The sequence below is a fragment of the Malus sylvestris genome, chromosome 11, assembly GCF_916048215.2.
Source record: "Malus sylvestris chromosome 11, drMalSylv7.2, whole genome shotgun sequence".
NCBI lineage: Eukaryota > Viridiplantae > Streptophyta > Magnoliopsida > Rosales > Rosaceae > Malus > Malus sylvestris.
This window is the reverse complement of record NC_062270.1, coordinates 39,929,684-39,941,801: the sequence shown is the minus strand read 5'-3', so window position 1 is coordinate 39,941,801 and position 12,118 is coordinate 39,929,684. Positions and strand designations below refer to the sequence as shown.

Sequence of the window (12,118 nt, the reverse complement as noted above, 5' to 3'; positions counted from 1 at the left end):
TTTAGGCAGACACACCAATACACCAATATATAAAGCCGTCCATTGGCCTTGTACAACAAAATGGAATTGCTCTATAACTTAAGCTTCTTCAATGGAGGTTTTATCCAAGCCGGATTCCGGTCCATCTCGATCGGGCTTACAAAATATTGATCGGAGGAATGTGTGCGTTTGATACGATCTTGTTCGATGTATTCATTGGACTGTAGAACTCATTATGAGAGTAATAGAATATTTTACGACTTTTCTTCTCGTTATAAGAAAATAAGTCATAGATCGCCGAAGCATACACAAATTGCATATATAAAATTTAAACGGTTAGAGTTAGTTTGCCCAGCCTGGTAATGTGGGCTTGTGACCTAACGTGGGGGCATTAAGGTGGAATTTGAAACGGCTTTTGAGTCAGACAACCTGTGGCTCGTGCTTGGTGGCTAGAGATGGTTAAGTCTGGGTTTAGTAGGAGTTTTTCAGGATGCCTGAAAAACGGTTGGGACATCAAGTGTTATAATATAATTGGTTGGAAACTTTCATTCAATAGACCCTTTCCACCTTAATAAAAGATGAGTCTATGAGAACCTCACTTGGCTCATCAGAGCAAACAAATGAGGAACTTGCTCATTTGTATCGTATGATTCACCAAGCTTAACTAAGTATTTAACGCACAATCCATAAAAGTCGAATCTTGAGACTCCTACAAACAAATGGAAACAAATATCACTATACCACAATTCAAGTGCCGATACTCAATTTATCTATCAAATAAACGAATTGGTTTAGTACTGGTTTGGTACTGAGGTACTTTTATAAAAAATAGGTATAAAAAAACTGAGATAAAAAAGGTGTTTAGTAAACACTTAAAAACAGCTTACTTTTACAGTTTTTGATGAAAAAAAACTGAAAACGTGAAGTAGCAAAAATGAGCTTATTCTCACAGCACATAGAAGCAGTCTTTTTTTTTTTCAAAACACAGCAATACCAAACCAGCCCTTAGTGGGTTAAATTTAACTAAATAACACAATTTCAAAATTTTCATAACAACACGAAACAAAATGATTTTTTATTTTTTATATTAAAAAAGAAACAACTGATAGCAAGCCACGGTTATCCACTTATTCCAAGGACCGAAATACTCATAAGCATTTCAACCTCCATGGCCACAAGTTTGACTTTCACACCAGCAACGAGTTTCGAACTCGAGACCTCCAATTTTTTGTTTTAAGAAAGTCTCGTAATTTGTCCTTTACCACAAAACCACCGGTTCTGGTTACGAAACACAATGATTAAATTGACGAAATTTAAAACACAAAGATCAAAATTGAAATTGAACAAAATTCGCCAAAATTAATCTCCCTTTTCTTCATTCCTCACTGAATCATACGATACAAATTTCAATTAATCAATACATCTTGGAAATCCACTTTTCCTTGGTACACAAGCAACAATTGAGGAACTTGCACTTCATGTCTACTCACAAACCTCTCCAAGAACTGCTTCTCCGCCGGATAAACCACACTCGACAACCTCAAATTCTCTTTTTCCAACCCCTTCGCCACCAGCACTTTGAAAACCGAACACCGCGGCACGATCCTCCTCTCCAAGCTCAAGCACATAACCGTCGCGCATTTTGCAATGGCGGCCGAGGACCACCCCATCTTGTTCACCAAGAAATCAATCGTATCCGTTATCTTCTTCTCCGATTTCGTCATGCACAAGGGATTGGACCTGAAAGCAGAGAGGATCTCATCCTCCGACCAACCACATTTCCTGTAAGCCTCTTGGTTTCGTTTCAAGATCGATTTTTTACCCGACATCACCCGCATTGCCGACACAAAGTTTGATTTCGCGGGCTCGAATCCGAATTCTTTCACCTCATTCACAATCTCACTGAACAATTCATGCTTTTTCATCAAAATGTTGGGATACTGCGCAAGCAGCAGAGCTATGGAGGATTCCGGCAACCCCAAATCTCGCAGAATACCGATATTCGGCATCACATTTTTCGACAGATTATCGAGGAAGATCCACGGCTTGTGCTTCAGAATACTAATCACTCTCTCATCAGAAATCAAAAGGGCTTTGAGGAAATTGTAAGACGGGATAATCTGATTTTTCAAACTTATTTTCAAAAGGGAAGGATCGTAACTCACAGTTCTGGCGAGATCGAACCTCGAAATCCCTTTGGAGGTGAAGAACTCGAGCTTGGGCAAAAGGGTCTTTTCGGCGTCGGCGGCGAGGATCAAAGGGTGGCGTCTCACGAGCTTTGAGATGTCGGCGGCGGAGAACTCGTGCGTTCTCAGGAGCTCCAGAACAGAGTCCGCTCTGTCGGAAGACCGGAGCTTTAGCTTCTGGGAAGCTTCCGCGGCGGATTCCGGCGACAACCCACATGAGTTTATGAGGTATGCGACGGTGGGAGCATCGTGATCGGCGGAGATTGTGTTGGCGATTGATCTGCGGAAGGATAGATTTTGTACTGCAAATCTTGGGACGGCGGCGATTTTGGTGAGACAGTTGAAGGGTGTCATTGGTTTGGATTTGATTTGGACGGACAGATTCTGTTTTTTGGGTTTTGGTTTCTGTCATATGGGCTGGGTAAAACCGAACCGGCGGGACCCAGACCCGATCAAACCCACCAGACCCGAACCTCAGATTTTGTAACTAAAATAATAATAATAATAATAATAAAAAATAATAAAAAAATGTCAGGATTCAAACCTAAGATCTCTGCATAAAATTTAAATCAACCACACTGGATATAGCTTTTTAAATTCTTATATGCTTTGTTGTAGGTCAAAGATTTTCAAACAATTGGAAGTCTTGCGAGATGACACATCTAAGGCCATCTCCAACCAACTCGGCCAAAGGATCATAGAGCTAAAAATAATCCGTCTTGACACGAAATCCATCACTAACTGAGGGTTAGGTTAAATGGCTCGTGGTCCCCACCCAGCCAAAAATGGGAGAACTGACCAAAGGGCTGGCGAAGAGCAGCCAGCCCTCCAGTGCCAGTCAAGCTTGACATTTTACAAACCCTCTAGCACCAAAATGTCTAGCTTGACATTTTGTCAGCCCTTCAGTTTAGACCATTTGAATGTCAAACTTCCTGCAAGAAGCACCAATTATATACTTCTTGCAAGAAGCATTTTTAAGTGCTTTTTAGAATCTAAAAACATTTTTATTAAAAACGCTTTCAGATATTGTAAAAGCACTCACAAACGAGCCGTTTTAAAAGCACTTTCAAAAGCATGGTTCAATTGGTTTTTGGACTAATACAATTGGACACGACTATGTGCACGCTTATTTGCAATTGAGTTCGATAAAGCAATTTGCCCGCCTATTTGCACCTAAGTTCGATAGGGTCGTGTGTCCACTTAGTTACACTTCAGTTTGACAAAGCAGCGTGCCCACTTATTTTCACCCGAATTCGATAGGACAATGTTTCCACCTACTTGTACTTGAGTTCGATAAGGTAGTGTGCATGCCTCTTTGCGCACCCAAGTTCGATAAAGCAGTTTCCGACGTACTTGCATCCGAGTTCAAAGGGACAATGTACCCACCTATTCGCTACACGATTCTCTCATCTTTACATATATAAAATGGAGTACAAAAATTACATAACTCAAGCTATTTAACCTGTCAACAACAAATTCAACGAAAAATTCATGTGCCTGTGATTGCGTCTCTACATACAACATACGAAAAGATTGCCCCGTTTTTGAACAATTTTTTTCCAGCAAAGGCTTCCTAACTCTCTGATCCGACTCTGTCAATCTTCGAACAAGATTGCCGCAAAACAAGCTAGGAATTAGCCAGCGGGCGCTCCTACAGATTCAGCGAGTTCTTCCAGAAGTTCTTGCTGTTCTAAGGAAACACAAGCCTGCAAGAAGGGTAGGAATATCAGTTGCACCGCAATCATATTGGTGAATCCTTTTTGACAAATACTGTATAGCCATAATATTTATTAAAAGAAAAGGAGGACATGTCTTTAAAGAGCTTCACTGTGGAAAAATACCTGAATTGCGTTATCTATATCGCCACCAAGAAAAGAGGTGAGCTCATAGTTTGTCTTTAACCGATGGTCGGTCACTCTATTGTCCTGATATTCAATAAACAAAAGAAGTGAACTTCCTGAAACATAACCAATCTTATGCAAGAAATCTCACAGACAAAATTGTTGAACACAAGTCTCGCGTTGGTTACTGGTTAGCATAAGTTATTTTAGCTTTATAGACCTATCGGGACCTCTGCACCTAATAGCTATAGCTTTTGAACTGGATAGTTCAGTAAATCACTCATTATCAATACCTTAAAGTTGTATGTCCGAATCTTTTCTGCACGAGAACCAGTACCAACCTGCATTTTCAGAATACAAACATCACACGGTTTAGTCCTGTGCCTAAAACCATAATCTAGCGCTCCCATTGCATACCCTAATATCAAAGAACAGCATATATGTGATGGCAAGGGTTTACAACAGAGATGTTGCAGTCTTATGTGCCTCGTAACTATACTCTAAGCTAAAAGATACCTGCGATTTCCGCTGATTCCTAATCAACTCCTGCTGCTCTCTCAATTTTATCTTATACCTGTACCAGTGCCATTGATCATTATGGACCAAAGAAAAAGTGTGGAAACAAGAGGTATTATGTGTTAATGGCGTTGACTGCACTCCATGCATATGTCAAGCTATGACGAAAATATTATGCAAAATCCAAAATGTTTCATAAAAGGGAACAGTTAATGTGCCTAACAAATAAAGAATATGAGGACATTTAAATCACAGAAATCAGTACTCACAATTTCGCTCGCAGCAACTGAAATGCACGATGCTTGTTCTGAAGTTGAGACCTTTCTTCGCTACAAAAGATGCGGATGCCCGTTGGTTTATGGACGAGATCAACAGCTGTCTCCACCTTGTTGACATTTTGCCCTGCATAATAATCAGACATGAGGCTTAACTCACATAGGTAATCCTGTTCTGAAGAGTGAGACGCAAAATCAAGTTAATTAAGAAAATAATACTCTTTGCATATCAATACCTCCAGCTCCCCCAGACCTTGCTGTTGTCAGTTCAATATCTTTTGGGTCGATAACCACCTCAACTTCATCCGCCTATAGTAAGGCACAGAACAAGCACAATAAGTCAATGAATCAGAAATGTTTGATCATAAAGAGTACATGAAAGATTACAGTGACAAGTAAAATAAAAGCTACCTCTGGCATGATCGCAACAGTCGCAGTGGAAGTATGCACGCGACCCTGTGTTTCTGTATGAGGAACACGTTGAACCCGATGAACACCAGATTCATATTTTAATTTGCTGTATACACGTTTTCCTTTGACTTCCATCACATAGGCCTTGTATCCTCCTCTTTCAGCCTAAAATAATGCAAGAGCTCTGTCAGTATGTCAACCGAAACAGGATATACCTCTAAAAATGTCAGTGAAACATACCTCTGAGCTTGAGACTGTGCTGAACCTCCAATTATTCCTCTCACAGTACTTCTCATACATACGAACCTTGGTACAAAGAAAAACAGAAAAGGAAAAGAAAATGTAGAAGCATTAAGATATGCTTGGAAGCAACTTGCGAAGAAGGAATTCATAGAATAATCATTTTTTCCAATGAGGCCTATCATTGAAATAAAACATAAAGAAGAAGAAAGAGTGCACGGGCACATCAATAACAGAGACTTTTGATGTGCCCGTGCAAATAAAAAGTAATGTCAACATATCCTATAGAATTTAAATGACAAAAGAAACATATACCTACAAGATCACCTGCCCAGATTCCAGCTTCATCACCACCAGTACCAGCCCTTACTGCAGAAAAAAAAAGAATACGTATGTATGAGGGACAGTTTCAGTCAAATCTGGTTCAGATATATGATGTTCCATCATCTCTTCCTAAAAACGAGGCTTGAGAGAGCATTTTACATTGCTAAACATCTATATGTGGTTCTCAAGCAATCTAATAGAACAATTTATTTAAAGGGAAACTATGAGATTACCTTCAAGCATTATATTTCTTGCATCAAGAGGGTCACTAGGAAGGAGTAGCATCTGTTAATACAAAATGGAGCATTATCCCAATTGATATTCCAACCATGGAAAGGAAAACATTAAAAAATAGAAACAACAATATTCGGTCAAAGTAGTTCAGAATGCCAAATCAATCAATCACACATAAAAATACCTTGAGCTTCGCTTCCAGTTCTTTGATTTGATTGGATAAAGATTCAAGTTCAAAAGATATCATCTCTGCCATATCCTCATCACTGCCAGCTTCTTTTGCTAAAGCTGATGTATCAATATAAATATCAAAGTGAATGTTAGCAAATAGCTTCAAATTTTTCGAAAGAAATGTTTTATATAGGCATATAGTTACTTAAACCTTTAGTCTCTTCTAACTGCTTCTCGCAGTCTTTGAAATCCCTATAGATTGTCACAACCTGTACATTGAAAACAAAGGCAAAATACAGTCAGTTAAAATCTGAAATGAAATTCAAGCAGAACACACAACTAAAACCTGGCATGATAAGTGGCAAAGATAAACTGCAGCACTTCATCAAGCTCTGCCACGGACTGCGCAAGCTTCTGGTATTCACTGGGATTTGACACGACATCTGGATCAGCCAGCTTGACCTACATTCGTTTCCGCTTCTTCATGAGGATACTCAAATCCAAAGAAAACAACTGCAATAACAAACCATGTAGAACCACAGTACACGAATCTATACAGTGATACACAGGCAGCTAAAATATGCATGAAACCAATTAAACCCAATTCATGCCCCTTTTTTCCCCTCTATCTGTTTTCTTGTAGAATTCGAAACATAAAATTCAAATTCGGTTAAGGCAATTTGCAAGTCATAATCTCTGCAATGGGTCTTTAATTGCAATCACTAGCATCAAAATTTTAATCACCAAAATTCTACATTCCCAATCTTCCGAAATCATTCAAATTCTCTACCATATAAATCCCTAAACCCTAAACCTAAAACCCTAGACCATAAAAAACTACACACTATCACACACAGAGAGAGAAAAATCAAAATCATCAACCCAAAACATTCGGTCAGAGTTCGAATCGTACTGATAAATCTTTCCACGTCTTCTCGGCGGAGTCCAGCTTTGTAATCAAATAGGGCTCCTGCAATTCCACGAAAAAAAACATCAGAAAATGAGAATCCAATCACATAACACCTGTTTGTTTCTCGGGAAAACTTTTCCCGTCAAAAAATAACAAAACCCCAATTTCGAAAGCTGTAAATTTCCAATTTCAATGTTTCGAATTCGGAAGCATTGTTATTGTTCTGGGGGTGGATGTACGAACCGCCATGCAAACGAGTCTGGGAGCTCTGGTAGGAGGTTTACTGACGAACACGGAGCTCGACGACCAGTGGTCGTGGAAACGGCGTCGTGCTGGCAATGCGAGTATTCGAGAAGGAGTGGAGCTCGTAGTGAGGCCACTCATTGCAGCCATGGGAGTTGCAGGTCGGAAGGAAAAACGCGCCTAAACGGACATGTGGCGTTTGGAACGGATAAAGTCCTGCTTACGGTTCCTGTTTGGGAACTTGGATATCGTATCCCACACAAACGGGATTAAAGGTTGTGATTGCAAATGATTAAAGGTTGTGATATTGCAAATAAAACACTTTTAAGTGGAATTTGACGTAATCAAATTTGAATATAGAATTTGAATATAGGTAGAGAATTTGGATTCTCGTCGGATTCTTTTTGCGAGAATTTTAGGGATCTGTGAATCATGTCCGTTCATAATACATCGTGCGGTTAGAAATCATTTTAAATATTTTTATTTAAAATTAAACACAAACACTAGTTGATAAAAACTGATCGCACGATGTACGATGAACGAATACGATTCACGAATTCCCAGGATTCTTACCAAAATGATCCGGAGAGGATGCTGTTGGGTAGGTAGAAGCTTCAACCGGATTGACTTATGTTAATTATTTTTGTGATTATTGTATTGTGTAGGTCATATTAATACACTAATTATAAGTCTTGAAATTTTATTTTAATTGATTTCTTTAAAAAAAATATAGAAATTGAAAAAAGAGAAAATCTAAATCATTAAATTAGTATTTAACATTTATATTTAAACATATTCATTGCTATCACTATAAAGGTGTGAACAAATATGGTAAGATTTACAAAAGTACTTACTAAATTTATACATCAAATGATGGGACAATGCATTATTTAATTAAATAATTAGTTCTTCCCTTATATCCAACAAACAAAATATAACATGCATGCGAAAATACTATATGGTGGAAAAAAAAATTTGTGCCAAGATTTGAACCAAAGCATTTTCGTTTACAAACACAATAAAACATTTTCGTTTTTTTGGTCATAAGATAGATTTGTTAGATTAGAGAGTCGACGGGGTTCACATAGTGGTACAAGGGCAACACTTATCTCCAACATTGTGGTACATGACCACTTGCTAAAACATTTTCCTTTTCAATGTGACCAAATTATATTTAGTTTTTTTTTAAATATATATATATATATATATAAGAGATGGTAGCTTTGTCATGATAGTCCACTTTTATAGTGTGACATCCCACATCATCCAGGGGAGTGATCCTTAAATGTATATTCCATCCCTACCTAGCACGAGGCCTTTTGGGAGCTCACTGGCTTCGGGTTCCATCCGAACCCCAAAGTTAAGCGAGTAGCGCGCGAAAGCAATCCCATGATGGGTGACCCATTGGGAAGTTCTTGTGTGAGTTCCCAGAAACAAAACCGTGAGGGCGTAGTCGGGGCTCAAAACGGACAATATCGTGCTACGGTAGTGGAATGGGCCCGGGAAGTGGTCCGCCCCAGGCCGGAATGTGACAATTTGGTATCAGAGCCTAACCCTGACCGTGGTGTGCCGACGAGGACGTCGGGCCCCTAAGGGGGGTGGATTGTGACATCCCACATTACCCGGGGGAGTGATCCTTAAATGTATATTCACATCCCTACCTAGCACGAGGCTTTTTATGAGCTCACTAGCTTCGGGTTCCATCCGAACCCTGAAGTTAAGCGAGTATCGCGCGAGAGCAATCCCATGATGGGTGACCCATTTGGAAGTTCTCATGTGAGTTCTCAGAAACAAAACCGTGAGAGCGTAGTCGGGGCCCAAAGCGAACAATATCGTGCTACGGTGGTGGAATGGGCCCGGGAAGTGGTCCGTCCCGGGCCAGGATGTGACATATAGTGACAAGAAAAATTCGCATAAACGTTTTAGCCTCCCTATGGGCACCATCATGTGATTCACTAGTATCAAGAATCGAACTCAAAACGTGTCATGTAGAATATGAGTATGGAATTTGCCCCAACCACAAGGCCACCCAGTTTTATTAAAATCTAGTTGGGTAAGTGTAATGTGTACTCATTTCGGCTAGAGGAGGCCTTGAGGGGAAGCGAAATGTGCAATTGCACAGGACCCTCAAATTTGAAAGGCCGCAAAAATTTTGGTATCTTATATTTATATATAATAATGTTATATATTAAAAAAATACTTTTATTATCATTTTAAAATCTTATAGTGCACTTTTATAAGTGCAAATTTTTTTTATTTCTAAATATAAAAATTTGGAGTGCACAATGAGATATTAGGAGTGCCAATAACAATACCTTAAAAACAATGTTTTTTTCAATTTTATTATAATAATACTATATATTCAAGTGAAACTCTAAATTTAGAGTTTTTGAAGCTTTTTCTTTTTCTTTATTTGGTTTCTTAAGATTTAATTGTTTTTTTATTATTTAGTGAAGGTTATGTTTATAACTCTTTTTACTATTTAATGACACTTGTAAACTTATAATCAGTGAGTCTTAAATGTTGTTTTGATTTAAGTTGTTATTTTCAAGTACCAATATGGTGTCCTACTTTTAAAAAAAACTATCTTAAAAATAGGCCATTTTACAAAATTCGCACAGAATCCCCGAAATCTCAGAGACAACCCTGATTTTGGCCAACCAAAAAGAAATCAACATGTGCACTGCATGGTGTTACACTCTCGTTCGAGTCAAGTTTTCTCATAATTTAAATTAATTAATTCAACTTAATATAAATTTCTTTATCGTTTGTCAGCGTCCCTCATACTTTAAATGTGTTCGATTGAGTCTTTAATCATCTTGACATTTTAAGCTACATTTCTAGGAAAGAGGATCTTCTCCGGATCCACTTTGTGGGGATCCTAAAGATCTCCACATCCTAGTCGTTCATCGTATATCGTGCGGTCAGTTTTTGTCATATACTATTTATGTTTAATTTTAAATAAAAAAAAGTCAAATAATTTATGACCGCACTTTACATGATGAATGACTAAGATGTAAGGATTTATAAAATCCCCACAATTTGGATCCGGATGAGATCCAAATCCCATTTCTAGCACCAATTTTGGTTTTTTTGTTTGCGCCAATTTAATTTTGGAAACAAATCTAATTTTGGAAACAAATCTAAACTACCGGACCACACGCCGTACAGTGCAAAGTGGCTTCTTTCGTGCAGGGCTCCGAACAGAAAGAACAAGCCAATCAGAAGCCTCTCTCACTCCGACTATCAAAATGCCAGTTTCATCCTTCCATACAATGCGGCATCGAAGCTCACTTTTGTCGCATTCCTTGTCCGGATCGCCAAGGGCTGCTTCGTAATTTTCGAACTCCACCAACGGTTCCCAAGCGGATCACTCTCTTTCCGGTGCACCTTGTATTAGCCGGTACGGAAACACAGTCCAAGTCCCTTATGAAATAGAAATTTTTGGTTTAGCCCGCGAGCGTCATTTAATAGTAATAAATATATTGTTTGTTAAAAAAAAATATACCGTCGTTTTGTTGACTATTTACATGAATCTTATCTTAGTTGTTGGTCGTATTGATATTTTTAATACAATGATACGAGGATATACAATATTGACCATAAGTTATACATATGCTAACCATCAAGCCAATGGAATAGATTCTCATTTATTTTTAAAATGGGCATTAGTTTTGGGATCTGCTCCACATTGAAACCATTTGGCCATTTAATTCGAAACCATTTGGCCATTTAATTGCCACAATTAAATTTTAATGTTTCTTAGAATATAATGTTGGTCAATTTCTTCAAACTCAATTAGATGCCTCAAATATTTATGGTTTGGCTAATATTTGCAAGGATTATCTATGAGGTGCAACTTGACAAATAGACAGTTCAGATCGTTGAAGTTCGATGTAATGTGGGCATCACAACTAATCCCCATTTAAAAAAAAAAAGAGGGATCCCTTTCCTAAAGGCATTGCGCCAATCATATTCAGATATAAAAATCGTCATTAATGAAAATTTGAACAAACATTAGACATCTCTCTTAAAAGTGGACTTAAATACTATTGATCCAATGCTGAAATTAAAAAAATGATAGATAATGTGTCAATATACTTATTGATAATGTGAATACAACCAAGAGACTTGAATGTAAATATCACGAAAATGACTTACATTGTCACGCCCCGACTGAGACTCAAAACATACAATATACATCAGAGCTTCAACGAAAATAATTTACAATAAAGGACAACAATTCTTACTCTTGAAATCTTTCTCTAATCGCTACGTGGTACTTTGCAAAACAACCTACATATTGAGAATAACACAACAAACAAAGCAAAAACTCTAATAAGCTGAAAGCTCATATGCATGACAATAATACAACATATATGATTGAAAGTACAATCATAGTGCCACATGGTACTCTGCAAAACAACCCTACATATTGAGAGAATAACACAACAAACAAAGAAAAAACTCTAATAAGTTGAAAGCTCATATGCGTGACAATAATACAACATATATGATTGAAAGTACAATCATAGTTTGAAAACACAAAAGTTGAAAATACGTAATTTCTTCGTTAAAGCACCGTTTCTCGAACAATTTTTCGCCTACGCACTCGTGAGGTCGAGCTCTATCTAACCAACGCAAGATATGACAAAAAAATCTAGTAAAATTTGAAACGAGCAAAATACACCTAACTTCGCTTTTGTCTAAACTAGATAATTTAACGACTAATTTCAATTAAATCTCGAAATACTTCAAAAATAAAATAAATCACTAAAATTCAGGACC

General features: G+C 37.9%; 2 protein-coding genes across 2 annotated transcripts; both read right to left on the bottom strand.

Moving 5' to 3' along the window:
* Window positions 1–1,328: 1,328 nt before the first annotated feature.
* On the bottom strand, window positions 1,329–2,595 carry LOC126588194 (transcription termination factor MTERF4, chloroplastic-like). Its single transcript, XM_050253259.1, has one exon. It carries the CDS (start codon window positions 2,517–2,519, stop codon window positions 1,386–1,388), a length of 1,134 nt encoding a protein of 377 aa, XP_050109216.1. The 5' UTR covers window positions 2,520–2,595; the 3' UTR covers window positions 1,329–1,385.
* Window positions 2,596–3,554: 959 nt separating this feature from the next.
* LOC126591552 (peptide chain release factor APG3, chloroplastic-like) lies at window positions 3,555–7,570 on the bottom strand. Its single transcript, XM_050257274.1, has 15 exons — window positions 7,331–7,570; window positions 7,091–7,147; window positions 6,559–6,639; window positions 6,389–6,446; window positions 6,191–6,294; window positions 6,006–6,057; window positions 5,768–5,817; window positions 5,449–5,514; window positions 5,209–5,373; window positions 5,034–5,106; window positions 4,792–4,924; window positions 4,523–4,580; window positions 4,300–4,347; window positions 4,007–4,090; window positions 3,555–3,871 (listed from the first exon to the last, which is right to left on the bottom strand). The coding sequence occupies exons 1-15, from the start codon at window positions 7,478–7,480 to the stop codon at window positions 3,800–3,802; spliced, it is 1,251 nt and encodes a 416-aa protein (XP_050113231.1). The 5' UTR covers window positions 7,481–7,570; the 3' UTR covers window positions 3,555–3,799.
* Between the last annotated feature and the right edge of the window lie 4,548 nt (window positions 7,571–12,118).